Source organism: Neoarthrinium moseri (assembly GCF_022829205.1).
Source record: "Neoarthrinium moseri strain CBS 164.80 chromosome Unknown scaffold13_Wmoseri_CBS_16480, whole genome shotgun sequence".
Lineage (NCBI taxonomy): Eukaryota > Fungi > Ascomycota > Sordariomycetes > Amphisphaeriales > Apiosporaceae > Neoarthrinium > Neoarthrinium moseri.
The window spans coordinates 556,327-584,131 of NW_026055127.1; the positions used below are offsets into that span (position 1 = coordinate 556,327).

Consider the following 27,805-nt stretch of genomic DNA (forward strand, 5'->3'; position numbering starts at 1 on the left):
CATGCAGAAAAGTTTGATTGTATTGCGTGATATAGTATGCACTGTAACTACACAGCTGCCGTTTATCTGATATCATGTCGACATGCGTAGCGGACCACGTTGATGCGTGTCAGCCCTAGACACCACGATCCTAGTAGATGAAACCCAGCAAAACTCCATTCCCCTCTGTGATAAAGAAAAACCCAACAAGATTCCGAGACGAGAACGCTCCGCAGTAGACGCGAGAATATGACGCTGTATATGGGTATCGTTGAATGCCTAAAAGCAAGTGGATCCCCTCATGATCCTTTCTAGATGTAAATGCCTAATAGCACCGGGTATGCAGAACACAGGAATCCCGCGGTAATTCCAATAAGCGCCAGTCATTTGAACTCCTAATTACCCGAAAATAATCGACGTGTCGTTTCGTGGGGGGGATGATGCTGATCACCAGGTTTTCTCTGCCTGGAAGCCGACCGAGAAGCGCGGCTCGGCGCTGTCCCAGCAGATGGGGACCATGGCCAGCAAATTGATGAAAGGTTGTCCGTTCTTCTTGAAGTTTACGACTTCGACGGCGAGTTCGCTGTTGGCTTCGACGGAGCGGCGCATCTGTTTGATGAGGTCCTTGTCGATATGCGAGCGAGTCGAGCCCCTTCGGACCTTGCCGCCTGGTGCTTGTAGGAAGCGACAGTTGCGCCCGATGATGTCCTGCTGGGTGTAGCCAGTCAACTGGGAGAACGGCTCGTTGGCGTATACGACGGGGCAGTCTGGTTGTTTCAGATCGCACAGGATGAGGGCGCATGAAGCATCGATGGCACCGAGGTCTATCACAGCGTTCGCCCTCGTCATGACTCTGATCTGTGAGAAGAAGAAAGTTAGACCCTGATGGTGCAGCAGCAGGAGGATCAGGTGGTCACTTACCAGTATGCCCATCATGTCGTAGCCGCTGGGGGCATATATGCCGGGATAGATGATGGCATCGTGTATGGAGTCCTTGGGCGCGATGGCCACTGATTGTATCGACGTCGTCTCGGCTGCATCTTGGTCTTCGGTATCGAAGTGGTACTGTACAGGTCGCCATCAGCGTATGTCCAGGGCAAGGAGGCTTGCTTGGGTGATATAGAAGTGGTGTGGGAAGGAATGAAGTGACAGCAAACCGCCCGGATCGGCAGTCTGTGGTGATTGAGAAAAAGCAATGCAGAGGGAGATGACTAACCTCCAAGGCATGCAGCTCCCATGGATTCATGGTAGGCATCCTAGACGGTAACAAGACCATATGGGCAATATATACGGGCAGCTGCTCCGTAGGCTCGGCACGTCTCCGATGCCAAAACTAGCGGGATCGACGAGGTCACGAGAGGAACGGAGCTGAAGTTTGGGAGCTGCCGGTGTGGTGAGGATGGTGCGAGATGTTTCGAGAATGGTGGGCAAGGTAGAGCGTCCTTGAAGGTTTACGGCGTGATTGCTCGGGACAGTAGATGGGTTTGACTGTAGCAATATATTGTGCCTCTCCAACGAGGATGAAGACGGACAAAACGGCGAAACGACTTATTTGAAGAGTCTAGAAGCGTAGAGAGGTCTCACAGCAAGGTTGGTAGAGGTAGAACGGAAGACGGGTTCTGGCCCATGGCGTCCGCACGTATAGCCCGTGCAAGCCCTACGGGATCGTGATCGCAGGTAGAAAGCAGCAAGGCACAGCTGTCAGATGCAGTAGCGTTTGGAGAGCCGGGGCCTAGCAGAAGTGAGGAGGATACTGGCCATGGCGGGCGGTTTTGGAAATGGGCATGCCAGAAAGCGATGCGATAAATCGGGGATGCTGCCGCCGTTGGATGATCGTCGTGGCCAGCCGGGACATGGAGATCGAGAATTTGGGAGGCGCCAAGACTACGGACCCCCCTCCGATGGGGGCTAACAGCCAGGACAGCACGCTAAGGCATGGCTGGCAAAGCTAGCAGCACGGGGGGGCAGTGGGCCTAGGCGCACCCCCATCCAGCCGCTGGGTCTCGCCGCGCTCTCAGTGGTCGACAGCCCGTCAGACACCCCGTTTTAGGAAGGGAGCCCACTGTACGAACCCCCAGGGCCCTGTCTGCAGCAGCATGGCAATCGTCGAAGTTGTCGATGGTATCGAGGACCCTGATGATGGATTCAATTCCCGATCCCAGATTCTCAGATTCCACCGGCAAGCCCCAGCCCAGCCAGCCCGACAGAACCCACCAAAATCCGTGCTCGCCCTCTGCATTCCTGTCTGCATTACGTTTATTGTGGGAAATGGTACGATGATGGGGATTGATTCCCTGATTCCCCGATTCCCTGCTTCCCTCCCTGATTCACTCGTCTCTACCCGTACTGCCCACACTGCGCAGGTTTCCAAGGCTGAGGATGGAGGCAGAGGAGCAGATCGTGCAAAGGATTCGCAGGGCGATACACTTTCCTTTAGCAGCAGCGCTGGCGACACGTACGGCGGATGGTCATGGGAGGGTGTGGATTGATCAATTGATCAAGGCTTGCGACAGATGGGGAATGGGAATTTGCACGTTGGCCGCAAAACCACATGGGCGGCATGGGCTCAACTTCGATTCCCATCGGCCGCCGCGCTGACGTCCATCGCTGGGATCGAGCTCGATGCTAGAGGCATCGGCCCCAACACCCTCCGCACTGGCCGAACTAAGCTTTGCCTTAGGTGCTGGACCCCGGCACACAGCACTAAAGCCAGCGACCCATAATTTCCCAGCAGAGCCTCTTGGACAGTCAGACAGGAGTGGTGCTATTCCATGGGAACTTGGTGCACCAGACACCTAGACACACCGAAAGTCGTCTGACACACGAAATGTGATGACTTGGTTACACCACAGACGCTCAATATCGTCTTGTTACGCTACGCTCATTACCAGCGGCACAAAATCACTCTGCCATACTTGGCTCGTGGCACCACGGTAGACTGACTGGTTTCGACGAATCGTTAGTCGGGCCTGCGGTTTGCGAGTCTATGACGACACCGTCGGCATTTTCTGCGCACTCCATCGCAGCGCCACTTGGCCCAATCTAGGACTCCAGGCACGGGTGTCTTTACCGAGTATTCGCTTTAGAGCCGGTGGCTTGCAGGCGACAAGATGAATTACGGCCGCGGCTGGGCCACTCAGTCACCGCGTACGCTCTTGCATGCATTGCTTCGTAACCCGGCGCCCGTTGCCTCGCGGTGCTCCTCGAGATGTCCACAAGGCCATGTTGACACAATGACCGCGCATGATTGTACGTATCTCCTGAATGATCCAGCAGCCTGCAATATATTGTTGTGAATAAGAGCTCAAAACAACTGGCGATCATGTATACTAAATTTACTGCTTTGGGCCATGGTGGCGCTCTTGATTGGCCTCGGCGAGTCCAAAACCCAGGGCAGGAGCAGGCAAAAGCAACAATGATCGCCGTTGCAGGCGGATGGGGAAGCTTTTGACACCGGTTAGGGCCTACTGCACAAGGCAAGCCGGTATAAGTGAAAGAAACCAATCGTGACTACTTGCTTCGACATGGACCCGTCATGCCCTTTCCCGGAATATCCACCACAATTGAACGCCATTTTACTTTGAGACACCAGAGCTGAAGGTGTCAGAGCCATGATCCCCCCATGAACACGCACGCACTCTCGGCCTAAGCATCGTCACATTATTTATTTTCCGTGACAAAAACATATTGCAGTGTACAATTATGAGTAGTTGTATTCACGCTGGAGGGCGGTGTGTCCACCCCATATTCCGCTGTCTGTAAACTCTAACATTTATGATGCCATGCCTGAATTCAACGCCGTGAAGATGCATTTCTCTTCGTTCGCCATGGCGCAAGTGAACCACCAGGACCAGGACTAGAGCCATGCTCTATGCTTCCATGTGCCCAATTCCACAACGCCTTCCTTTTACTGCACAGATGCAGGCGCCGGTCCTCTCGGGGGGCGTCTGATGTCGCATTATGTTGCCATCCGGGCAAGATTCATCGGGCCAGACGGACAGCCTCCCTTCGCTGTCCATCCATTACCATAGGAGGGTGGTTTTTGGTACAAGTACTGGTACAGGGGAGGGGAAAAAAAGGTACAGAATCGTGCAGGAAGCCATACGTCGAGGCTGTAGAGGTTGCAGCCTCCAGAGGGAAAATAAATCATGAAAACAACGTGACAGCGCCTCCCTCATTATTCAGCTTGCGTCTTCGCGCCCGCGTCACAATATATCTCACAGTGCGCCGAGTTGATCTTAACCCCAGCGAGGGCGTAAGGTCTGCGCAACGTGGCCGAGGAACTTGTACATCCTCTCCACAAGCAGTGTTGCAACCGTGACGCAGGCCACAACGACAAAATGCACGATCCAAACAGCGACGACGAACGCATACGCGATGACCATGCCGATGGGTCCCGCGCGGCCGGTGAAACTCCCCGCGAAGCCGGCCAGTCAATGTAGTCCAAACTGTCGGCGGATCTTAGTCATCGACTGCTTGAACTTCTTGTCCGTGGCCTCGTGCTGCTTCTTGGCCTGGGCAAGCACGCTCTCGGCCTCCTCGACGCTCATGAGCGGCGTGCTGCCAATGGCAGGCGATGGCCCGCTGGTCTCGCCGTCCAGGTCGTCAATATCGTCCCACGCGCCGTCGCCGACGCCTGCGCCGAACATGTTGGCCGGCCCCTTGGTACCGCGCTTGCCGTCGGCCGTGGCCCCTGCACCAGAGATCCATGGAGCAAGGGACTGCAGGTTGACGCTGTTGGCATTGAACGACGAGTTGGTCTTGTAGGAACCCAGGTTGAGCGAGGGCAGGACATGCTGGTTGATACAGCCGATGGCCTCTTCGCGGTGCATCTTGCCGATAGGATCCGATGGGAATGCGCTGGGACCCTGCGGGAAGAAGGAGGGCATCCCGTTCGGTACCGCTCGACCCTTGATAAGGCTGAAACCTGTGCCGGGTGTGTACTTGGGCGCCATGAATGCACCAGCCTCGCCGCTAGACCTGGCAATGCGTTTCTGCAGATCGAGGAACCGGGCTTCCTCTTCTTCTGAGAGGTTGAGAACAAAGTCGCCGTTGGGGGTGAGGAGGACACGATGGCCATTGACCTCTTTGTGAACCTCTCGAAAGGCGTTCAACACAGCCTCGTCATCCTTGGTAACGACGGACTTGACCGTTGGGGGTAGAGAGGAAGTTGACAGTTTCTCGGCCTCAGCGCGGTAGTTCGGCAGTGGCCTGAACATGTTCACGTCATCGGGATCAGGAAGCTCGCCTTCGTCGATGAGACTCTGCAGAATCTCAGCCAAACTAGGAATTTCGCCGACGGCACCATCAAAGGTAGGCTCTGCTCGAGGCTCTACACTCGGCGGCACGTAGTTGGGCGTCAGGACTGTAGTCTTTGTCGACTCATTCAAACGAATGGAAGTGTCGATGGTTGGCGGGCTCTTGGGGGGTTCCTTGGCCTCCCTGGTCTTCCCTTCCTTGCCCTTAGCAGGGAGTTCGGGTTCGGACTGGTTCTTGGAGCCTTTGCCCTTCTGGGCAAGTTTACCGTCCACGGCGTCAACTTTCTCCGCCAGAACATCAAGTTTCGTGTCAATCTTGGACGAGTCGGCCACAGGCGTCTCAGGGCGGCTGATCGCAGGGCTAGCTGTGCGAGAAACTCTCTGCTTCTTTTCCTTCTTCTGCTTCTTCTTGCGGCCCTCAATGGGAGCAACTTCTACAGGTTGCTCGACTGGCTTGGTATCAGCCATGGTGGCGGCAGCTTCTTTCGACGCCTCTTTGCGTTGCTTGCGCTGTTGGCTCTTTGTTTGTGTGCGAAGTGCGGCGGAGCCAATCTTGGAGGGCGGTGGCGAGCTGGTGCGGGAGGCAGATACAGATGCACTGATGACCGAGGCTGTATCAGAGATGATCTCGCTAGCGGGGGTCCCAGGCCGGTGGCCGGCTGCAGCAGAGGCAGCGGCGCGGATAGAGCTCACGGCAGCCGCAGGAATAATATTCTCTGGTTCAGCCTTGGGGGTTTGGACTAGGCGCAGGGTCTTTGGTGCGGCCCTTGCCAGAGGTGATGCTACCGATGCTGTTGTCGGAGTAGGCGTTGGGAGAGCAGAGGAGGTAACAGACTTGACTGCCGCAGCCGAGCTGATAGGTGCAATTGTGGCACCCTTGGACTCAGCCGAGGACCCAGTTTCCTTCGCTTGGGACAAGCTTTTGGTAGCGGCCGCGATATCGAGTATGCCGGGAGCCGGTCGCTTGTCTGTTTTGCTTGTTGCTGGGGTCGCTGCCTTTGATGCCGAGCTTTTGCTGGGTGTTTCCGGTGCTGCTCTCTTTCCCTGTGCAGACTTTGCCGAAGCAGCAGGCTTGGACGGCAAGGCTGGAGTTACCTTGGTAGGCGAATTCCCTTTGACAGAATCCAACGCCGGGAAATCCTCTTCCTTCAAGGACCTGCTCTGCTGAGAAGCTATATCACTCGCGAGACCGCTTGCAACAGCAAGGTCTTTGATGGTCTTCTTGGCATCACTACTGTCTGGAACAGCCTCCACCTTAGCAGCACGTCTCAGACCAGCCACTGGAATCAAGGGTGTGACCGGAGTGATGGGCCGAGGCACTGCAGGCTGGGTTGGGCGGGCTATGATTGGGCTATGGGAAGCCGTTGCCGGATTCACAGGGTTGTTTTCGCCAAACTGTACATAGGCAGTAGGTGGATGAGAGTGACCGAATCCTGGCGGCGGCGCCGGTGTTGTCGTTCCACTACGCCCCGAGTAGACCGAGCCTCCAAAGTCAAGGGGATCTGAGTCGGCGACGAGAGCGTCGACAGAGTGCTCGTCGAGAGGTAGGAGCTCGTCATCTAGAGAAAATAACGGATTAGCTTTAACAAACTTTGATATCATCATGGGCGCGTTAAATGAAATTACAAAAGCACAAAGATTACATCACAGGCAAGCTATCGTCATCTTCCACATGATATGTACATGATTTCGCGATGGTGATTCAAGTAGGAGTGAAACAGCTATATTGACCGGCACCTTGAAAGCTGCCAGACTTGTCTGCATGTTAACATACAAGAAGGACACGTGTGGAAGATGACGAAAGCTTGCCTGGCGAAACCTCTGTCGACGACCGTAAGAATGTGTGGATGTCTGAGAATGCCAAATGCCCAATTCGTCAAGTGATTTTTTCGTCTGTTGACCAGAAGCGAGGTGCCTCTCCGCGAGGCCCTGCCGTGTCCAAGACCCTGAACGCCAATGCATCAATCCTTAGCCCGTCCTGGGCCATGCCTTTGTAATGCGCGCGCTCGAATATGATGAAATACCGCGGCCCCTCGGAGCCGTTTCCGTGATCCTTGACGCCTAGCCTATACAGCGTTGTGCGGCAAAAGCAATTCGTAGGAAAAGAAAAAAAAAAATGACGCCGTTCGCATCCTCCCCATGCCTTTTTCTTTCAACAAAGCTACCACCTGCCATAACCGGCACCGGCACCGGCACCATACATCATGTTCGGGTTGTACCCACCTTGACTCTGGCCTCCAAACAGCCCCTGGCCGACTCCTGTGTTGCTGCCCTGCTGCTGATGCTGCTGCTGCATACGCGCCTGCAAGATACTCGGGTCTGCAAGAGGATCTACTAGAGCACCTCCCCCAGAGGAGGAAGTGTTAGCGTGCCGATGCTTCTTTCCCTTCTTCTTCTGCTTAGGTCCGAAGTCTTGGAAAGCCCCAGGCTGGGTAGCGTAGAGCTGAGGCAAGAGACCGGGCCCAGAAGTCGGAGCAGGGGTTGAGGAGGTAGAGGAGGTTGGGTACTGGTTCTGAAAAGAAGAAAAGTACTCACGCTTACCAGTATCTTGCGCATGGCTGCTGCTGGCGCCGCCTCGACCTCGGATTAAACTGTTGAGGAGCTCGCTCTGGTTATCCTTGGATGATGCACCGAAGCCGGAGCCGCCAAAACCATGAGCCTGGCCAAATGCACCGCCAACGGGCGGTGTGCCTGTAGACTTGAGACCGGGAGGGGGTCCGGGCATGGAAGAGGCAAAGAACTGGCTGCCCGGCTGCGAATGGAAAGCTGAAGGCATCATGGACGTCTGCTGGGCCATGAGTCGCGGGTTGGCCGACAGATTGACCTTTGTCGAGCCAGAGGCATTCTCATTGGCGAAGCTGAAACGCGACTGTTGTCTGGTGTGTCCTTGCCCCTGGAAGAGAGACGCCTGGGGCGCCGAGATGCCCGGGGGCATCTGGTCAGCAAAACTGCCCTGAGGTCGGATGAACTGCTGAGGCGTCATGGACCGGCTCCCGATGGATCCGACATTGCTGGAGCCTTGCGTGTAACCCGAGGCAAGACTGGGGCCAAACAGGCCGTCTGCCGAAGTCCGCTGAATGGGTGCCGGGTTGCGTCTCTGGTCGAAACCGGAAGCATCTCGACCTTGCTCCCTATCTTCGGGCTCACCACCAAGTGCATGGCTACCACTCTCAGGCTCGCCTTCTGAAGCCTCGAGGGCTTCGGGCTGCTCTTCCTGTTCCCCAATACGGTTCTCCTTCTCCTCCTCTTCCCGCATTGCCCGTCGCTTCAAGCCACCGAGAGGGTCGAAGAGAGGGGGCGAGTCGTCTTCCCAGTCCTTGGGGACAGAGAAGTCAGGAATGGCGGCGAGTCTACGCAAAACGTCTGTGAAGTCCGGCAAGTCATAGGGATCCTTGATGGGGGGTTTTGTCGCAGTTGTCTCGGGAGACTTCGATTCGCTGGCCGGCTGCTTCTCTGCCTTCCGATTGCCCGTCGTTGGAGCAAGAACATTCGAAGGCTCCTCGGGCGGTGGTGTAGACTCGATAACCTCCTGTGCGGACTCTGTAGTAACAGGCAACGAGTTGGATATGGCTGGACTAGAGGCCGCTCCACTCGTGGCATGGCTGCCGCGTCTGCTCCTCTGTTGCGTAGTACGCGCCCAGTTGGCAGTGGCGGGTAGCATCGGGCCATCGCCTATCTCAGATCCTTCCTTACTAGAGGTGCGAACCATGGGTTGGGCAATGGGCGGCGGGGGTTGCGGGGGCCCGCCTTGCAGTCGCGACGCTGATCGTGACGATCCGGGAGCGCCTGAAAACGGACGTTGGGTGTGCACGCTGTTCAGCGAGGAGAGATCCTGTCGAGTGTAGCTGTCTTCCTCGTCGCCGAGCTCGTGCAGGAACATACACTGGCGGTTACTGCACTGCTCATTCCGCAACCAGGCCGAGCAGTACTTGGTGGTGCCCAGCTGTGCTCGCAGCACTCTATCGCCGTTGTGGGAACCGTTGACGGCCTGTATGCATCGGGCTGCATCCTCCTTCTTCTCAAACGTCACGTAGATGCCCAGAGACTGCGGCTGGCCATCCGGAGCCTTTCGGTTACTAATCGAAATCTTGTGGATGTTGCCGTATTGACCGAAGAATTCTTGCTTCCGCAGGGTCTTAAGAAGCTCGTCCTCGGGTACGGTCGGGGTCAAACCTGTCACATAAACGAGGTTCTTCTGGACGACACGGACGCCGACCAGGTTCTTGCGGTTGCTTCTGTCAGTGGCCTCGCGTTTCTGAGCCTCCTTCTGGCGTTGCTCAGCTGCGCGCTTCTTCTGGTTCTTCTGAATGTTTGCACGGAACTCGGCAATCCTAGGTGGGGGTTAGTCGGCGTGCGCACTGTGGTGTATGTACGTGGTGGTTGACTCACTGCTCCTGTGTCACGACCTCGAACTTTATCGAGCTTTCGTCGTACGGTCGTCGGCAGGCGGGGCAGAGCCCGTTCATGTTATTCTTCAGGTTGTTGTAGCAGAATTGGCAGACCTGTCAGGTGCCAGGTCAGCATCGACACCAGAAGGGCAAAGAGGAGGGGAAATATTGGACAGAAGAAAGCGCGTTGGCGGGTCGACACGTACCTGGTAGCCACAGGGACACGGATAGAAGTTCCTGTCCTGGATGTCGAGTTCCTCGATGCAAAGAGGACTGTGAGGGCGGTCAGCGGGCTGCACAGAGCGTGCGCGGGGTCGGGGAGATGGCCTACCAGGTGTCATCCTCCTCGTCAATGAAGCTGTCTTGCGGCGCCATGGTGACGGGGTTGCTGTGCGGCGAGAGCGCGTCTAACGGTCAAGCGAGTCTCGGCGATGGGTCCGCAGAGCTGTTGATGCGTGCAACCAGGGCGATGCAAAGGCTCGAGGCAGTCGCCGAGGGTGGCGGATGGGGGATGATGATGGTACGGAGTGGTTGGGTCCCGAAAGAGATTAACGACGATTATGAGGACTTTTGGGAGGTGGGAAAAATCATGAAATCATGAAGGGCCTCGGAACAAAACGCCTTGATGCAGTGTACAAGAGATTAGAGAAACACAAGGCCGGTCCTAGGTGGGCAAGCGAGGCGGCCAACCGTGAGGGGGGGGGCTGATGTCGAGGGTGGTGAGAGGGTGGTTCGTTGGGATCGCGAGGGCGAAAGTGAAGGTGCAGAACAAGTTCAGATCAAAGCCTGCGGCGAGAGCGAGAGAGAGAGAGGCAGAGACACGGAGACAGAGAAACGAGGTTGCCAGCCCACGCTAGCGCCTTTTCGGGCCTAGTGAGCTCTGGCTCTCAGCTTGCAATGGCGGTTCACGTGTTTGCACTGGTGGGGCTAGTTGCGTCGAAGCTCGTTCGTTTGCCCCTTCTCTGGCCGCTTCTTCTCTCAAGAGTCCCTACTGTAGAGTCCCTACTGTGGACGTGAATACTATAGTGCTGGAGTACCCAGAGAAAGTGACAGGTACCTTGGGTAGGTAATCTACACAGTCTTGTCAACTTTTGTGTTCGCTGCTCACTGGACACTTTTCACCGGAAGGGCATTGGGACACTGAGTGAGCGAGGCATGAGTGGAACTATTTCGGCGTAGACATCTATTCTGAAGGCCTGGTTTTCGCCTTGTTACAGTACCTGCACTGTTGAACTAGCCCGTTACGCTTTGAGCTGGTTTTCAAATGAAGAGAGGCCAGGTAGCGAATTATGTTAACGGGTGGCTGTTCCTTTCTCCCAGGAGGGTAGCGGTGCAGCACCTGTATGTCGACACGTCTGCTTCCAGGGGACGTGGTCTGTTTGCAGCCCGTAGTTTATTTCATGCCATCATGTCGGGCAAGTTCGGAATACCCAAAGCGCGGCTTCAAGACGGTACCGGCTTCGACTTTCTGATGCTTTCATATTGCATGGGCCACAACGAAGTTGCCGTTCAACCCTGACGCTTCACACGATTCCATGAGCACAGATATGCCACTCGTTGCTACAGTTGACAGGCCAGTCAAAGAAAGGGTGATCTGGAAATGCCTAGATTTCTGAGGTATGACGAGCCACTACAGCGGGTTTTGGGCATGAACCACAGCATCGTCGGGTACCTGGGTACCGAGAGGCCCACGCGCCCGCCCCCTGCGCAAGGTCGGCTGAAGGTTTGGGGAGCCAGGGAAAGCTGGAGCCACCTGTAGTGGAAGCCAGTGGGAGCCTCAGGGGAGCTCAGGGCGGGAAGCTGCACCGTGGGCACCTGGGCACGGGAACGGAGGCTGCTACAACGTAATTCCGGCCCGGGCAATCACGACACAGCAATTGGCCATGACCTCCAATTGACGACCACCAGTCCGAAAGCTCGGTTTGGCCCGTGGTAACTCGCGATAGCATCAAGCGCACGCCCCGACGACCAATTGGTCCTCCAACCACCCACCACCTCCATCCCACCATGGCGACCAAGCTCTGTCGAAGCAGGGCCTTGGCCTCCGCGCTGCGGCCCGCGAGGCCCTCCCCCGTCGCCGCCCGCCCCGGCGGCGAGCACATGGCGCGCGGCATCAGTGCCACCGCCCGCGCCGCCGTCGCCATGCCCGCCGACGTCAAGAACATGCGCCACGCGCCCCGCGACCACCCCCAGAAGCTCGAGGCCCCCCTCGTCAACCCCGCCGACAAGTACCAGAACAAGGCCGACGACATGCACCGCTACGGCTCCTGGCTCATGGGCTGCCTGCCCAAGTACATCCAGCAGTTCTCCGTGTGGAAGGACGAGCTCGTCATCTACATTGCCCCCTCGGCCGTCATCCCCGTCTTCTCCTTCCTGAAGTGTAAGGACCACCTCCCGCCCTCCCATCCTCGCCCGGCCGCCTCGGACTAACCCCGCCACAGACAACACGGCCGCCGAGTTCACCCAGTGCAGCACCGTCACGGCGGCCGATTTCCCCACGAGGGACCAGCGTTTCGAGATCGTCTACAACATGCTGAGCGTCAGACATAACGCCCGCATCCGTGTCAAGACCTACGCCGACGAGGCCACCCCCGTGCCGAGCATCACTCCCCTGTACGACGGCGCCAACTGGTACGAGCGTGAGGTCTACGATCTCTTTGGTGTCTTCTTCGTCGGGCACCCCGACCTGCGCAGAATCATGACCGACTACGGTTTCGAGGGCCACCCTCTGCGCAAGGATTTCCCCTTGACCGGTTACACCGAGATCCGTTACGACGAGGAGAAGAAGCGGGTCGTCACAGAGCCCCTGGAGCTGACGCAGGCATTCCGCAACTTCGAGGGAGGCTCGAGTGCGTGGGAGCAGGTCGGACCTGGCAATGACCGCAAGCCCGACACATTCAAGCTGCCCACGCCCAAGCCCGAGCAGAAGGAGGAGCCCAAGAAATAGACGGCCTAGGCCTTTGTATATAATTGTTACAAAACAGAGTTTATTTCCCGGCGCAAGCCATGTCATTTCCTGCTACGTCCGCTCCACCAAAACAGAACTTTCTAGATCTGACGTGTTGCTAACTCTGCCCCGATGGGGTTACGGTATGTTCCTCTCATCCGTGGCGTTAGATTCGTCCGTAAAGAGAAGAGCAATGCGCCTATAAATTTCGAGTGAGCGGCAGAACTTGGTGAGACATGCAACGTACTTGGATTTCTGTCGTCGGAAACGCCGTGTCGAAGGTAAACTTGACTATGATCAGATCCGTTCAGAGACCAGGGGATCTGTATCGACACTGAAATCAGTCACTACCATGGCCAACGGTCATCCCTGAGCTCAGCCTCAGACGATATGGCTCATCCTTACACTATCATATGTCTCCCCATAACCCAAGTTTACAGCTGTCCGTCTGCCCTGCTATATTATCCGCCAGCTACCACAACCACTACCTTTTCGTTGCCCCATCGGCGATATGACTTACCCATTGCTTAATTTTGGCTACGTCGTGTCGAGAATTGACACCGGCAGCAAAGGGAGGGAATATAGACTCTGTAGGGCATACAGTATTACAGGAATGTGTGACGTGTTGCACCTTGGAAGTAGCTGTGACGCTCATCATGTGACGGCGAGAAACCAAACTAATGCCGGACAGGAAACATCTATCTCAGCTATTACTGGCCTCAAAAATTTGGCTTGCATATGAATCATAATTTGGAAGCAACCCAAAGTACCGGGCCATTGAGCTAAGCAAGCCGTTCTGTAAGGAACTGCATGTGTGTAATGGTGGCAACTCAAGTGCAAACCAGGACTTTGGGTCCTGAGCAGGCTACCAGTGGCGTCGAATTGTCCAACCATCTGAAGCGGCTTCTTCTACTTCGGCCAGAATACCCCATACCGAGGTATTCGCTGACTTTGAAAGGGTTCGTACTGCGTAACGAACTGACAAGGAACTAGTTTCTGACACAAAGAGATCCAAGCTCACGACACAGCCTGGAGACTGTGTAACCGAAGGCACGCTGAAGTTATATCAATGAGAGCAGAAGGAGCTCCTAGAAGACCATTGTAACCCAGTCTCGTCGTCTCCCGTCTAAGTGCCCCAGCCTTATGGAAGGCATCTTCTCGTGCTGCTAAACAGGAGGCTAGGGCTCGCTCGTCCTTACCCACCAACGATGGTACTCGACGACTCAGCCACAGTTCTTCAGCTTCTCGAAGTGTATGTGCAGACTGGATGATGTGGTTGCGGCTTCCAAGCAATACACGCAACTTCACAAAGGGTGTCATCACCTCGGACATATATCTCTGGCAAGCTGAACACGACGCCATCCTACCTGTTAGATGATGTATACTGCGGGGCGATATTATGGCCTTCACAAGTGTGCCGGTGCTGTTCCGTCTGCTTACAACTGACATTTTGGTGATTCACGGATCAATGTTTATGTTCATGCTTCCCAGTAGGGGGGCCACAAAGAACGCCAATGTGAAAAGGCGGTGCGCTTGACTTCCGAAGCACAGGACTTCAGAAGGTCAATCCGGCTGCAGGTGTGTAGTTCTTGCGCCGGTCTATATGGCAGGTTTCTGGTGGTTCATCGCGAAGCGTTTAATTCACCAGGTGTTGGCGCTTCCATAAAATATACGTCACAGGAAATACTGAACTGGCAGACAAACGGGGGCGGGGTATCATTCGTTTGTATTCATTGCTCAGCTAGATGCCAGAGTATCTCTCGTGTCGGATTTCCGAGCACCGAGCTGAAAGGGTATAATGCTTTTGTTGTCGTAAAGAAATATCTTGTCTCCCTCTATCTCTCTCGTGTATATGTGGTGTGTCACAAAGTCCTGTGTAAGCTCTTCAACGGGGGCCGAACTGAATGGTAAACTTTCTGTTGAGCAAAAGAATCGCGTTGGTCGTCCGTTCCCCGATTTCCCATCTTTCCGCGGATATCAACTTTCTTGTCAATCATCGTCAATCACGCACGTCACACGAAAGAACCAACTTCACGCATGCATGATGACGACAACGCGCGCAACATTCTTTCACGGCCTCATCCCGGGATCTTGGCGTTCCGTATACACAGCTCACACACTCACACACACACATACGCACGCACGCATACGCACACACGACAGCGTCACATCGGGAGCGATCATGTCGGGGGGCCGGCATAGTGCTTGCGGCCCCATGCAACGTACCATGCGATCGAGATGGCGGTGAATGCGAAAAACACCACCGAGGCGTAGTTCATGGTCGCGGCCTCGACGGGGATGACGGAGGGCATACAGAACAGGGGGATCACGAGGAGGGACCAGCCTGCTTAATGTCAGCACACGGGAGGCCGAGACGGGAGCTTCGACTTACCTATCGAAATAATGTTCGCAAAAGTTCCGATCTTGCCGAGGTAGAAGCTGCCGGTCTTGACCGTCTTACGGCCGTCGAGCAAGCTGACAGCGATGGGAACGGCGTACGCGGCCGTCAGTGTGATGACACCAACACCGGAGAAGGCGTTGAAGGCGGCCGTTGATCCGAAGTAGATGACGCCGAGAATGATCTGAACTACCATGCTGAGCATCATGGCGTTCAGCGGCACGTCCAGTTTGGTGTTGACCTTTCGCCACAACTTGGAACCGGGCACGGCACCGTCACGGGCGAATGCCCAGATGGCGCGCGAGGCAGCAGTAGTACAGCCGATACCACAGATCATGGCCAATACGATCAGCGGGATGAGCAGACCGAATGCGCCACCAGATGACCCAACAGCGCTCTTGATGATGGTCGGCACCGGCTGACCGGACGAAAGAGCAACAAGATCACTGATCTCGGGTAGGACGAAGACCAGGGGGAGCATGAACATCAATCCGGCGACTGTGTTGATGCAGACAGTTATGACCATGGCTTTCGGGACCTGCGTGGCAGGCGCTCGCACTTCTTCGCACATGCTATAGACAGTCTCAGCCATTGGTTTTGAGGGCGATTCTGAGCCAGATTGAGATTTGACTTACGAGATAATCATGCCTGTTGACGAGGTTGCGTAGGCTGCGTGCAACAGACCAATCATGAATGACCAACCAGGAGTCCAGCCGGAGCTGGCTTCGAAGTGGGTGAAGACGAAGGAAGCATCCCGGCGGCCGTTCTTGGCAATGGCCAGAACACAGACCATGATGGCAATCACGCCGGCAAATGTCCAGAAGATTGCGAAAGTCTACAGATATACCAAATTAGATACGGGACATCACAGGGCAGTCGAGAATTCATGCATGAAGTAACGGGGATCCCTACATCGAGGATAGGCAACCATCTGTTGCCGAGGGACGACACTGCATTACACAGAAGTGTCAAGCCCAAGAAGATGAGGAAGACCTCGTAGGTCTCACCGGCAAGGACACCCTCGCCTTCGGCAGTCTCAAAGACATTGACGCAGGCGACCAAGAAGAGTGCCGTTCCGAAGTTGACGGCCAGCGTAATGGTGATGTTTCCAACGACATACAGCCAACCGCAGGTCCATGCCGCAATGTGACGCCACTTGGGCGGCGATAGCATCCAGGTTTGGTAGTAGACGCCTCCGGCCGTGGGGTACACAGACGTGATCTCACCCAGCGATGCCGCAACACAGATGATGATAAGCGAGACTGCAACCCATCCCCAGATGATGTCGACCGGGCCACCACCGACAAGCGGGTAGTACAATGTCGTTGCCAACCCATAGGGAATGGAAGCCAACACGAAGGACATAAACGCGACCTGGAGTGTCGATCGGTTACGCGAGAGTTCGGGGGTGTACCCCAGCGATCCAAGCAGCTCATCGGCCGAACCGATGTCTGTCTCCTCGCCTGGCCGTGCCATGCTGGCAGTAACCTTATCGTTCTTGTGCTCCATGTTTACCGATAGCAGGTGTTCTGTCTCGGTGCTGTCAAAGTGATCAAGTTCCAACTCAAACATGCAGTACTGGAGAAGTACTTGCTGAAGGTCCAAGGGATGAAAGAACGGGGGGACAAGAAAAGAATGTGACCTGTGAGTGCATAGGCAAGCAGGCTTGGCAGGAGAAGAAGGAGAAGCGAGGGAGGAGAGGAAGGAGAGGCAGACTACTACTTATCAGCCTAACGTTGCCTAGGATGGGAATTTGAGACGATCGTGGAGAGAACTTTTCTAACGGACGGGTATTCAGTGGGCCCGACGTCATGGTGCCTGGGAGAGGGAAGCTTATGCTGAGGGCGAGTTCCACTATAGCTGAGATTAGGGAAAATGGCACGAGACTTTTATTCACCATGATTGTCGCGCGACAACGTTGGCAGGGGATAGTCCCCGCAGGACCCGGGGGTGGCTCGGGGTTGGCTTCCTTTCCTTGAACTGGCCGGACGCGCGACTCGGCCGCTCTGGTGGCACAAGAGATCGATAATTGAAGACACTAAGGACATTGGGTTTACTTGGCCGCCGTTTCAGTTCTAGTCTGGGCCACAGACGATATTGCTGACAGGGCTGCAAACAGGAGGCCTGGGCATGGCCGGCGCATCAGCGTGGCTAGGCTTGCCAGCATGCTTAGGTAGGGGGACGTCTGAATCGTAACGGTCGAAAGTGCGTGGTGTTGTGCCAAGTTGCGCGGCCCGGGGGCGCGGTACAAAAGCCTGTCTGTCTGCTGTACGAATATGGCTGTCAACTAATGGATATTACTTAACATGAACTCCACCGCATACGGAAACAACCCGGGATATGCCGGCATAATCTTCGGCGGTTGTGCTGCGGAGGGCCGCCGAGCCTCACTAGCACCGTAGCGTGGGGCCAGGGCCTGCGCTGTAAGCCAACATTGGCCAGGTTCGGTGACGAATGGGGAGATGAGTATGCTGTTTGACTCGGGATGGTTTTTGATTGATCGATTATGCGGCGCCGCGTCCATTTTGGCTGTAGCGGGGATAAGTCCTCATCCCATCCAGTGTCGCCTACGCCGAGAACAAGATGCAAATGCCACGTGATCTCAGGCCGTCGGCAGACCTGGTACATATTATCTCTACCACGGTAGATTCTCATGGCTCAACCGCGGTTTGCCCGATGTCCCTGGTACACCTCACGTGCGTCTCCAGGCCACTCCTACAGTACGTCTTCTGGCTATGTGTGGCTGATGCTACTGAGCACGGGCTAGGCCAACCCACCAGCGATGAAGCCAGGCGATGCGTTTCAGTCGGCGCCGAGAGTGTATATAAGTAAGTTTCATGCACTATGGCGGGCCGAAAGCCGGGGGCTTGAAACGGCGTGCCTCGATTGATCACCACGCGGGGTCTGGCAGACGACGGAACAAGGCGATCAGCTTCTGGCCATTGTTCCTTGAAACCTTCTTCCCCTCCTCGGTCTCGCTGCTCATGATCGTGACACACTCGTCGGCTTGCTGTTCCTCTTCGGACACCCTCTCGAAGGACGGGTGGGCCTCCAAGTGGTGTACCATCCAGTGGTGCAAATCCTCGACATCGGTGATTGTGTAGATGATACCGCCCGGGCGCAACGCATATGCGTACTCAGAGTTTAGTGTGGTCGACACGATCCTGGCCTTGTGTTTCCTGGCCTTGAAATGCGGGTCTGGAAAACAGATGAAGATCTTGGAGAGCTGTGCTTTCCTGAAGAAGTTGGGCAAGAACTTCATGGTATTCGCCCGCAAGCAGCCTATGTTCTGGTACTTGCCGGACGCAGCCTCCTGGACTCGTAGAGATCGTATCCGCTCTTGCACAAACTCGGTCACCTGGGTGCGGATCTCCAGGCCTAGCATCAGAGTGTTTGGCACGACGGGCGCCATGGCGACGAGAAGGCCGCCAAAGCCGCAGCCGATGTCGACGATCTCAACCTCTTGCTTCATCTTCTTTGGGGCGGGTGTGTTTTCGTCGGCCGTTTGTCCGGCGTCGGGCAGCTCTTCGGAGTCGGCTACGTAGGCTGGGAAAAAAGTCGACCAGTCCATATCGGCGGGAGTCGTTGGGCTGCACAGATGTTAGCCGCAGTTGTCCTTTCGGGCTTTCCGGTTCTCCAAGCCTACGTACTAGACTAGCTGGTGGTCGGAGAAGGGATTCGCATGAGCTCTTTGGCGGTAGAACTTCTTCTTGGGCATCTCCAGAGGAGTCTCATCTTGCTGGCGTGCCGTGCGGTAGTCGGCCCGCTTCTGCCTTTTGTTTGATACACCAGGCATGCTGGAGACTGTTGATGGGTGCCAAGATCTCAGGCGGCTTCTCGCAGAAATCGTGAGGCAATTGGATTGAGCAGGTGTCACAGTATGAATTCACGTTGGCCTGGCGCATGTGGAAAGGCTGGTGATGCTGAATGAATTTGGTTGGAAAACTTTTGGTGGGGCTTTGAAGCTTCGGTCTAAAGTACCCAGAAAGTGAGGGACTGCAGTACAATTCAGGTGGGCTGTCATGCCTCCCTTGGGTCTCTACCGTGAGGTCTGCTCCCAGATGGACAAAGAAGACCACACCATCTCAACGCTCGTATTTCTGGAACTCTCTGGTCAAGTGTGACAATGTGGCGCGTCTGTAGTACTTTTTCTTCGTCTGAACAAAAGTGGCAATACAACAGCATGCATCCCACGCTCGAGTCCTATACATTCGAAGAACATCAACGTCGGGCTGCGCTTAAGGCGGCACAATGAGGTCAGGGCGACCATTTTCCCAGGCGCGCCCTACCTGGAAGAGCCCCACCATCGGGTGCGTGTGCACCTGGGCGCATGAGCTACCCGTAGGCCTGGGTAGGGGATCATTAGGTGCCTAGGGGTGCCTAGGTACGTAACTGAGCAGGCATTCGGCGCAATCGATAATGGAATGCCCCCCCAACTAAAGCTCCCTAGGAGCTAACGGACTGACACAACAGCAACAGCGCGACAACAACCCGACGCATCCAGAAACTCGCCATGAGGAACGATCGATCTGACCCGGAAGACCATGGGCCTTAAGGGGAGAGATGTTGCTGCCGCCGGCCTCGTCTGCTTCGTCGCCTGGGGGTACGCCGTGGCTTGGGTGCCTGCCCTGCGCTGGGCCGCCTACTGCTTCGTCGCCGGCTGTGTGGCCGTCGCCGCCGCTCTGTTGTTGTTGATGCTCCTGACCTCTCGCGGCTCGGCCTACCATGCAAGAAAGCACCGGTCTGCAAGGCCGAATGCCGTCGAATTCGTCGGCCCCCTGGCTTGGAGGAGAGAGACGAGCTCCCTGAGGGTGCGGCAGATCTACGAACCGGCGCCACTGTATCCCGACTCGAGGAAGGTCTCGCACGCCCTCGATCAGCTGCTGCGTCTGATCCTCAGGGACTTCGTCCTGAGCTGGTACGGGCATATCAGCAAGAATCCGGTATTCGCGAACGAGGTAGACAAGACGACGAGGATTGCGTTGGCAAACATCCGGGACCGCCTGTTGGACGTCGACTTGGTCGAGGTCATCACGAGCCGGATCGTGCCCATTCTCACGGCCCATTTCAGGGATTTCAACGATGCTGAGCGGGTCGTCCGGGGACGGAAACTGAACAGGAGCGTCACGGAGAGCGAAGAGCTGGACCTCGCCATTGCCGCCAAGTATAGAGACGGCAAGCTACATCCTGCTGCCAGTCTGGCCTACTCGGACATCAAACTGGTGCAGCAGGACCACCTGCGGAAGACTGTCGCTGGAATCCTCCCCAAGATCCTGCCTGACAATATACTGAATAGCCGCGCCGTTTCCAATATCATCCGGGAGATAGTTGGCTGTGCGGTCTTGTTCCCGGTCACCACGCTCCTGTGCGACCCTGACCTTTGGAACCAACTCATCGAGAACTATGGGCGGAGTATGCTGCAGGACCGGTCCACTGTCCGCAAGCTACGGGCTGCACTGGACGCCCATGCGTCTCCATCGCCCAAGAGCTCCAAAACGGCTACATTTCCGCGCCTGGTCCCGGGTGATGGCGAGAGACGGTTTGAGAAATATATCAGAGCTATTCGGAAAGTCAATAACTTGAATGATGCTCGGCGATTTAGAAGCGAGGTTGCCAGTCAGTTGAAGAGGGATTCCGAACAAGGAGGACAGGATCAAGTCTATTTGCGCCGCTTAGAAATGGGAAAGCGGCTACTCGACCAGAGGGTGCAACATTTGGCTGCCGGAGGGGACAGGAGGACGCTTCCAGCCTTGACTGACCATTCGCCGCCTGTGGAGGCTTCAAGGCTGGAGAACGCTCCATTGGTTGATTTACTCCGTGATACTTCTGGCCTCTCGTACTTCATGGAGTATATGGACAGGCAACGGATGATGCCTCTGGTACAATTCTGGCTAGTGGTAGATGGATTCCGGAATCCATTGGAGGACGACGGGCCGGAGCACGAGCAACTACCTTCTGCTTTGCCGCCCTGGACCGAGTCGGATCGCATGGACCTAGCACAAATAGACCAGGCATACATGTCCAATGCTGTGCTTCGAGTGCCGGACTCTTCCAGGAAATCCATTAGAGCCTTCCTGGAAGCAGGCAAGAGTGCGAGTCCTGAGCAATACTTTCGAGCTCGACGAGCAGTCTTGAGAGCGCAGAGTGCCGTGCTCGAAGAGATGCAGTCCAAGTATCTCCAAGGGTTCAAGAAATCCGACTTGTGGTACAAATGCCTCGCATCCGAGGAAGCCTCGAAAAAGACCAGTCAATTACCGCCACCGCCGGCCCAGGCTGGACCATCAAACCCGCCTCTTACAAGGGCATCACAGTCGTATCAGCTGAAACCAACACCGGTCGCAAGGTTGAACCCTCGCCTCAATACGTCTCACAGCTCGGCCAGACGGGGGCTTTCAGCCACGGATCTGCGGGCGCAGTCTACTAATGGTAGCCAAAGCCCTGATCCGCTGATGGGGGGCCGTCGCTCCCTGGACGAGAGCGCCTCGTCGCCACTTTTCGATGACGATGATTTTGACCATGACCCCATGGGAGACTCGGTTCAAAGCCTTGACCAAGATCCTACCAACCCGACACTTGATAACCACGTGGTGCAGGCTATGGAGGAGGCACTCAACAACATCATGGAGGACGATCGGCCCCAGACAGCCGAAGACCTGCGTCAGTCTCTGTTTGGCAATGAAGGCGACGGTGCGTCGAGTATGTTTTCCGGCCACGATAATGACTCGGCAAGAGGGTCCGTCGATCTCCAACGACCACTGATTCCGGCTGGGAAGGACCTAGAGAAGCCTAGTCTCTCGTCGCTAGGATTAGTGAGCGCTGCCTCCCGAATCGGCGTCTTTGATGATAATGACCTATTCGCCGAGGAGGATAAGTTACTCCCCGACGAACAGGGCAACGAGACCGAAGACCCTGGTGATGTTGAGGACGAGGTGCACGAAGCGGCACCTGGGGATCTGGGCCTTGCTGAGGCAATCACGGTTCTCACCAACGACATCGATCGCCTTGCCGCCCAGGAGGCTGTTGTTGACTCCCTCATGAAGAAGGCGGAGCTGACTAACAACACGGCGGAAATCCGCATATTGCGGAAATCCAGAGCCAGCCTCCAGAGGGAGCTGAGACGCAAGGAACTGCAGAGACAGCAATACGTCGTGCAAGAAAGTGACAACAGCCTTTATGGACGTTCTTCGATAAAGATCAAAGCTATTCAGGTTGGACGGGAAGACGACGGCAAAGAATATGCCCTATATGTCATCGAGGTCCAGCGGATTGCCGGGGAGAAGATGCCAGCAGCTACGTGGGTGGTGACGAGACGCTACAGCGAATTTCACGAGCTACACCAGAAGCTTCGGAACCGATACGCATCAGTACGTCATTTGGATTTCCCACGTCGCCGCATGGTCATGAAACTCCAAAGCGAATTTCTTCGGAGGAGACAACAGGCACTGGAACAGTACCTGCAACAACTACTGCGACTTCCCGAGGTCTGCCGCAGTAGAGACCTACGGGCTTTTCTCTCGCAGAGCGTCATCCAGCAGGGCGAGGATCTGCTCACGCGGGAAGATAAGAAGGATATGATCACCCGCCTGTACGATTCCGTCACGGACGGCATGGAGGACATTCTCGGCAACATTCCCGTCCTGGACCAACTGTCTGTTGCGGGACAGAACCTGATTGCAGCAGCAACGAGCCAGCTCAACACGATGCCCATGCCGCTGAATATAAACGAAGATGTGCTCACAGCCGCCGAGGCTGAGGCCGAGCTCAACGCCTTTGAGGACAAGGAGCTCGAGCCCTTTATCAAGCCGATCTGCGACATCTTCCTCGAAGTGTTCGAGCTCAACCGGGGGAACAACTGGCTGCGCGGCCGCGCCGTCGTGGTCGTCCTGCACCAGCTTCTCGGGGGCACCATCGAACGGAAAGTGCGCGACAATGCCAAAGTGCTGGTACAGGAAGACGCCATACTCAAGTACATCGGACTGCTGCGAGACAGCATGTGGCCCGGCGGCCAGCTGAAGCGGAACAAGGTGCCGCGCACGGCCTCGGAGAAGAGCCGGACGAGGAGGGAGGCCGGGCTCATGCTCGCCACGCTCGTGCCGGATCTGGCGGGCAGCGTGGTAGGGAGGCTCAACGCGCAGGCGGCCAGCAGGAGGATCTTTGCCACGATGAACAACGAGCGACTCAAGTAAGTGCAAGACCCGTCACGGCATGGCAATCATTCAACTAACCCTGGCCACCCATTCAGTACACACTTGGTATTCACGATACTAGACGAACTGGTGGATGTGCTGTTCGGATAAACAGGCCAGGACGCACGTGGACCGTTGAGAATGCACCACATACAGAGAGGGTGCGGTTTTCTTAGAAGAAATATAGGGTTGACAAGACAAGGAAGAGGGGGAATACTTGGTTTCGATTCTGCATAGCACCGGCGTTGTTCAGCCTCTTTGGGGGAGGGCTGGTCCGCATCAGCATCCACTGCAAAGCATCTAATGGCATTGGGGGAGCGGTCAGTATTGACAGGGACGAATTGTATGCTGTAAGGATTCTGTTATTGACTAGAAGATATATGATCTTTAGCACCAAATCGGTGACTCTTTCACGTATAGATTCATGTGTATCACGATGAAAATGGGCTGCCGTCAGGTCCGTGGTCATGCTCTGTGTCTCGAAGAACTAGAAAGCCATGCTACCACCCGACAACGAAGCAATCAGCACCACAAGCAGCTACCAATGACGACTTGAAGACGTCGCCCTCTGAGTGAGCATGTTTGGACCTCTCTGAGTCGCCTTATACACCTAGGTAGACTATCTGTCTCGATATCTGCGTAGTCCTCGGAGGTGTTTTCGAGTGCAGCGCCTATAGACAAGCAACTGGCAATGGTAGGTATGATCGGGTCCCCCAAGAAAAGCACGTGCTTCCGGCCAGACCTCTGCTTCCCTCGTGTCTACACGACCAGCAATTGGTAGATTCCTGGAAGTGCTACTGCAACGAGGTGGTATTTTCCCGTCGACGTGTGTAACCCTTGGCACGAACGCCCTTGATCCTTGCAACGGGCAAGAACGGGCCACCCCAGATTGAAGCGGGCCCCCCCCCTGGGCGCCCGCCCCTCTCAGGCCTCTGCAGGTGGTCAAATGAGGATGGCCGCGGCGCTAAGCGAGCCCCCGCCGCACTAGTCCGCATTAGCCAGGAGCGAGGACTTGCCGCCGGGCAGCGGGCAGGCTGGCTGGCAGGCAGGCAAAGGCGAGCTCTCCAGGTTGCACAAGGTTCAGTTGTCCACCCTGGCCGTCCGAAGGTTCTCCTCCACAAGCATCTCGTACGCAGCGAGCTACTGGAAGCTGTCGAGTGTCAGGTCCAGGCGCAACACACACAGGAGGATCATAGCTAGCATTACTCCTCTTCTTCTTCTTCTTCTTCCTTACCACATACAGCTGCGGGCAACCTCGAGCCGACTCTCTCGTGCTCTCTCTCTCTCTCTCGCTCTCTGTGTGTGCATTCCATCTGCATCTGGCCCGAAAAGCTGGACCTAGGCGGCTTGAACGTTGGCCTCAGCACACAGCAAGCACAGCAAGCACAGCAGGACCAACCCTTGGCCGGCCTGAACCAGGGAAGCTCTTCCCCGCCGGCGGCTGCGCTGGTCAACAACCACCACCACCACCCTCACCACCACCGTCTTCCAGCCTCTTTGCGATACGTAACATTGATACAGTCCATACGTGTGTGCATCGATTCCCGCACCCACACCCCGTCCATTCATCCTTTTTCATCACCATCCTCAGCGAGCAGCCTTAATTGGTCGCCCGCCAAGTTCCGGATTATTCTGGCCTTTGCGTCCCGTGGCCCTGGCCTGAAGCTTATTTTTCCGGACGTTGCTGTCGATCACCGCCCTTGACCGACTTGCGTTTTCCCCCCAAATCCTGCCTACCGAACCAACCGTCCCTCAGCCTGGTCAACTTCGACCCTCAGCTCCAGGCACCATGACTGAGGTATCGGCAACCCGACTCTACCTGGGCAACCTGCCCAAGGGAAGTGAGTGAGCTCTCGTGTCTCCCTCTCTACCTCGCCGCGGCGCCTGTTTCTAGCTTGGCGGTGCGAGATGCGATGCGCCGTGGTACAGACTACCCAGCGTGTCACCGCACCTCACCTCGCCTCACCTCACCTTGCATTGCGACGAAATCCGAACCCGCTGCCCCGTGGCGACGACTGTTCTGATCACCAGCTGACCTTTCTTCCCGTCCAAAGTCACCAAGGCCGATGTCGAGGCTCATTTCGCCACCCATGGCACCGGCGAGATCACCGAGATCAAGCTCATGAACGGCTTCGGCTTCATCGAGTACAAGGATGCCATGGATGCGCGCGATGTGGTACCTGGTACGTGTGCTGTGCTATAGCATCTCCCTCCCCGCCCTCCTTCTTGCCGCCACGCGTTTCTTGACCTGTGCTAATTTGGATCCCGCGCTGCAGCCTTCCGTACGTCTTGGTCCCTCCCTCCTGCCCACCCGGCCCAGGCCGCTCCGCTGCTCCCTGGCTAATCCGTGTCCCAAAGATGGATCCGACTTCATGGGCGAACGCCTGACCGTCCAGTTCGCGCGCGGCTCCCGCCACCGAGAAGGTTTTGCCAACAACCACGAACGGCCCCCGCCCCGTCCGAGACGCACCCCTCACCGGATGCAGATCACCGGACTTCCCAATGATACCAGCTGGCAGGTCTGTTATAACTCCCGTCCATTCTCACCTTTCACCTCTTCTCCTCCCTGGACTCTTCCTATGGTTTACTAGGACGTCAGCCTTGCGCGCACTGGGTCACGCCATGTCGGCAAGGATGCCTGAAGTTCAGCGCCCGCGTCTTGACTCCTCTGCCTCTCCGGACGGCTTGACTGGTGGGCTGGGTCCGATCTGGACAAGGAGCCTGAGAAAGACCCCCTCCACCTTGGATTTTACTGCCGGTTTAGGACCTCTGGATTGGTTGTGACTGGATTCCTTTGCAGTGCTCCTGGAGAAGAAGCATTCGGCCGCTTTCCGCAGAACTATCTTCGCTCCTGGGACTACAACTTACTTGGATTCTGGATCTAGGACCTCAAAGATTTTGCACGTCAATCCAGCCTTGACGTGGTCTACTCGGAGACCGGTCGTGACGGCAATGGACGTGGGTATGTTTTTCTCCCCTGAAGACTCCCTGAAGAGCCACTTGCTAGCGTTGATGGCTAACTCGATAAATTCAGTAGTTTTGTCGAATTCGAAACCGCAGCTGATCTGAGGACCGCTGTCGAGAAGCTTGACGGCCGCGAGTTCAAGGGCCAGCGTGTCACCTGTGTTGCCGATGTATGTTTAATTTCTGCACGCAGCGCCGGCCGTACCACTGACTTCTCATTGCAGACCCAGCCTGACCCTCCCCCGGGACGCGAGCGCTTCCGATCGCGTTCCCCCAGAGGCCGTGGTGGCCCTTACCCTGGCCCGCCTGGTGAGGACTTCAGACGTGGCCCCCCTAGAGGCTACAGTCCTGGAAGAGGCGGCCGTGAGGATTTCCGCGGTGGCTACCGTGAGCGCAGCCCTCGCGGCCGGGACCCCTATTATGAGGACCGTGGCTATGGTCGTTCACCTCCTCGTGGTAGAGGCCCCCCTATGGATGACTACCCTCCACCTAGAGGTGGAAGATACGATGACCCGTACCGCCGCGATTACGGCCCTCCTGATCCGTATGTGAACGGCGGCGGCCGGCCTCCGTATGACCGACCAGCCTACGACCGCCCGCCCCGCGACTTTCCACCTCGTGACGGTGGCTATGGACCACGGGATGGAGGCTACCCTCGCGACGATTATCGCCGAGGCGGCGCTGCCGGAGGCTACTGATGACGGTAAGGTGGATTTCTGTTCATAGGCAACAGGCAAGAAGGGCAAATGAATGGTGCTCTAGTTTGTCGTGCATGGGCTGCAGGAAACAGGATGCTTCAGGACCTCGAAAAGTTTTTTTTCCCGACTGGTGGCTTTCTTCTGTATCGGACTAGGCCGACTGTGTATGATGACTTCTGATTTACCGCATGAGTGAAATGTTGTATAATGAAATAAGAAATATTGAGCTTTGTGGGGATGACTTGACGGTCTCGGATGCGGATTAGTGAATGCCATTCCGGAGTTGAGATCTGTTCGCTCTTCTTGCTCAAGTGAATACCATCGTAATGCTTTGCTGTGACCTGAGCAGCGGGACCTCTTTTACCGGGGCAGAATTGCTATCTTGTTTACAAATATGCCGGACTTGGGTTACGATGCATGGCAAGCGTGTTGATTGCTGCTTACCTAGGTAAGCTTGGGTGTTCTAAGGGTGTGTACAAGGAATATTTGTTGTCTCTTTTCCTTGTTACAAGCTTGAACGGGCCGGCAACCTGAACCTGTGGAGTTTGGGATTGCTAAACAATCTACGTTGAAGCCAAGCAAGCTGGGCACACCGTACCTGAAGCTAACGCGTCTTGCTAGCGGTCCTGTAGGGGTGTGTGATGTCCAGATAAAGCATACCTGCATGTCTAGCTCCTGCAACTGAGACCTCCGTTTGTACCACGGAGCACAGACCACTCCTATAGTCACTTCTGTTCGGGGTATAGTCCGCCTAACACAGGCCCCTCTTATGTTCTTGTCGACTCTCGAGAAATTGACTTCTTTGCGATTAATATAGCCTGAGATATTACTGGAAATGCTAGAACATCAGCTGAGCGAACCTCAGCTCAAATTCCCAGCTCGCCAACTGCCAAACGCTACAGTGCAGACCTACGTAAGGATAGTTATTCATATTGCCTATTTAGGAAAATTCACGTTGCATGATCGATGCTGCAAGTTGCTTCTATT

The 27,805-nt window shown here is 55.9% G+C and overlaps 7 protein-coding genes across 7 annotated transcripts; 4 read left to right on the forward strand and 3 right to left on the reverse strand.

Annotated features, from left to right (window-relative positions):
• Positions 1-426: 426 nt before the first annotated feature.
• JN550_004774 (uncharacterized protein) lies at positions 427-1,225 on the reverse strand (the record flags this gene model as incomplete). The annotated part of the gene is made up of 3 exons (XM_049316326.1): positions 427-837; positions 901-1,044; positions 1,196-1,225. The coding sequence occupies 3 exons, from the start codon at positions 1,223-1,225 to the stop codon at positions 427-429; spliced, it is 585 nt and encodes a 194-aa protein (XP_049173395.1).
• Positions 1,226-2,075: 850 nt separating this feature from the next.
• Positions 2,076-2,468, forward strand: JN550_004775 (uncharacterized protein; the record flags this gene model as incomplete). The annotated part of the gene is made up of 1 exon (XM_049316327.1): positions 2,076-2,468. The coding sequence occupies one exon, from the start codon at positions 2,076-2,078 to the stop codon at positions 2,466-2,468; it is 393 nt and encodes a 130-aa protein (XP_049173396.1).
• Positions 2,469-11,632: 9,164 nt separating this feature from the next.
• Positions 11,633-12,572, forward strand: JN550_004776 (uncharacterized protein; the record flags this gene model as incomplete). The annotated part of the gene is made up of 2 exons (XM_049316330.1): positions 11,633-12,005; positions 12,067-12,572. 2 exons carry the CDS (start codon positions 11,633-11,635, stop codon positions 12,570-12,572), a joined length of 879 nt encoding a protein of 292 aa, XP_049173397.1.
• A 2,180-nt stretch (positions 12,573-14,752) lies between these two features.
• Positions 14,753-16,479, reverse strand: JN550_004777 (uncharacterized protein; the record flags this gene model as incomplete). Its single annotated transcript, XM_049316331.1, has 4 exons — positions 14,753-14,916; positions 14,965-15,542; positions 15,606-15,805; positions 15,883-16,479. 4 exons carry the CDS (start codon positions 16,477-16,479, stop codon positions 14,753-14,755), a joined length of 1,539 nt encoding a protein of 512 aa, XP_049173398.1.
• A 1,381-nt stretch (positions 16,480-17,860) lies between these two features.
• Positions 17,861-18,766, reverse strand: JN550_004778 (uncharacterized protein; the record flags this gene model as incomplete). The annotated part of the gene is made up of 2 exons (XM_049316332.1): positions 17,861-18,560; positions 18,621-18,766. 2 exons carry the CDS (start codon positions 18,764-18,766, stop codon positions 17,861-17,863), a joined length of 846 nt encoding a protein of 281 aa, XP_049173399.1.
• Positions 18,767-19,514: 748 nt separating this feature from the next.
• Positions 19,515-23,156, forward strand: JN550_004779 (uncharacterized protein; the record flags this gene model as incomplete). The annotated part of the gene is made up of 1 exon (XM_049316333.1): positions 19,515-23,156. One exon carries the CDS (start codon positions 19,515-19,517, stop codon positions 23,154-23,156), a length of 3,642 nt encoding a protein of 1,213 aa, XP_049173400.1.
• A 1,789-nt stretch (positions 23,157-24,945) lies between these two features.
• JN550_004780 (uncharacterized protein) lies at positions 24,946-26,818 on the forward strand (the record flags this gene model as incomplete). Its single annotated transcript, XM_049316334.1, has 6 exons — positions 24,946-24,997; positions 25,211-25,339; positions 25,515-25,675; positions 26,042-26,118; positions 26,191-26,290; positions 26,345-26,818. 6 exons carry the CDS (start codon positions 24,946-24,948, stop codon positions 26,816-26,818), a joined length of 993 nt encoding a protein of 330 aa, XP_049173401.1.
• Between the last annotated feature and the right edge of the window lie 987 nt (positions 26,819-27,805).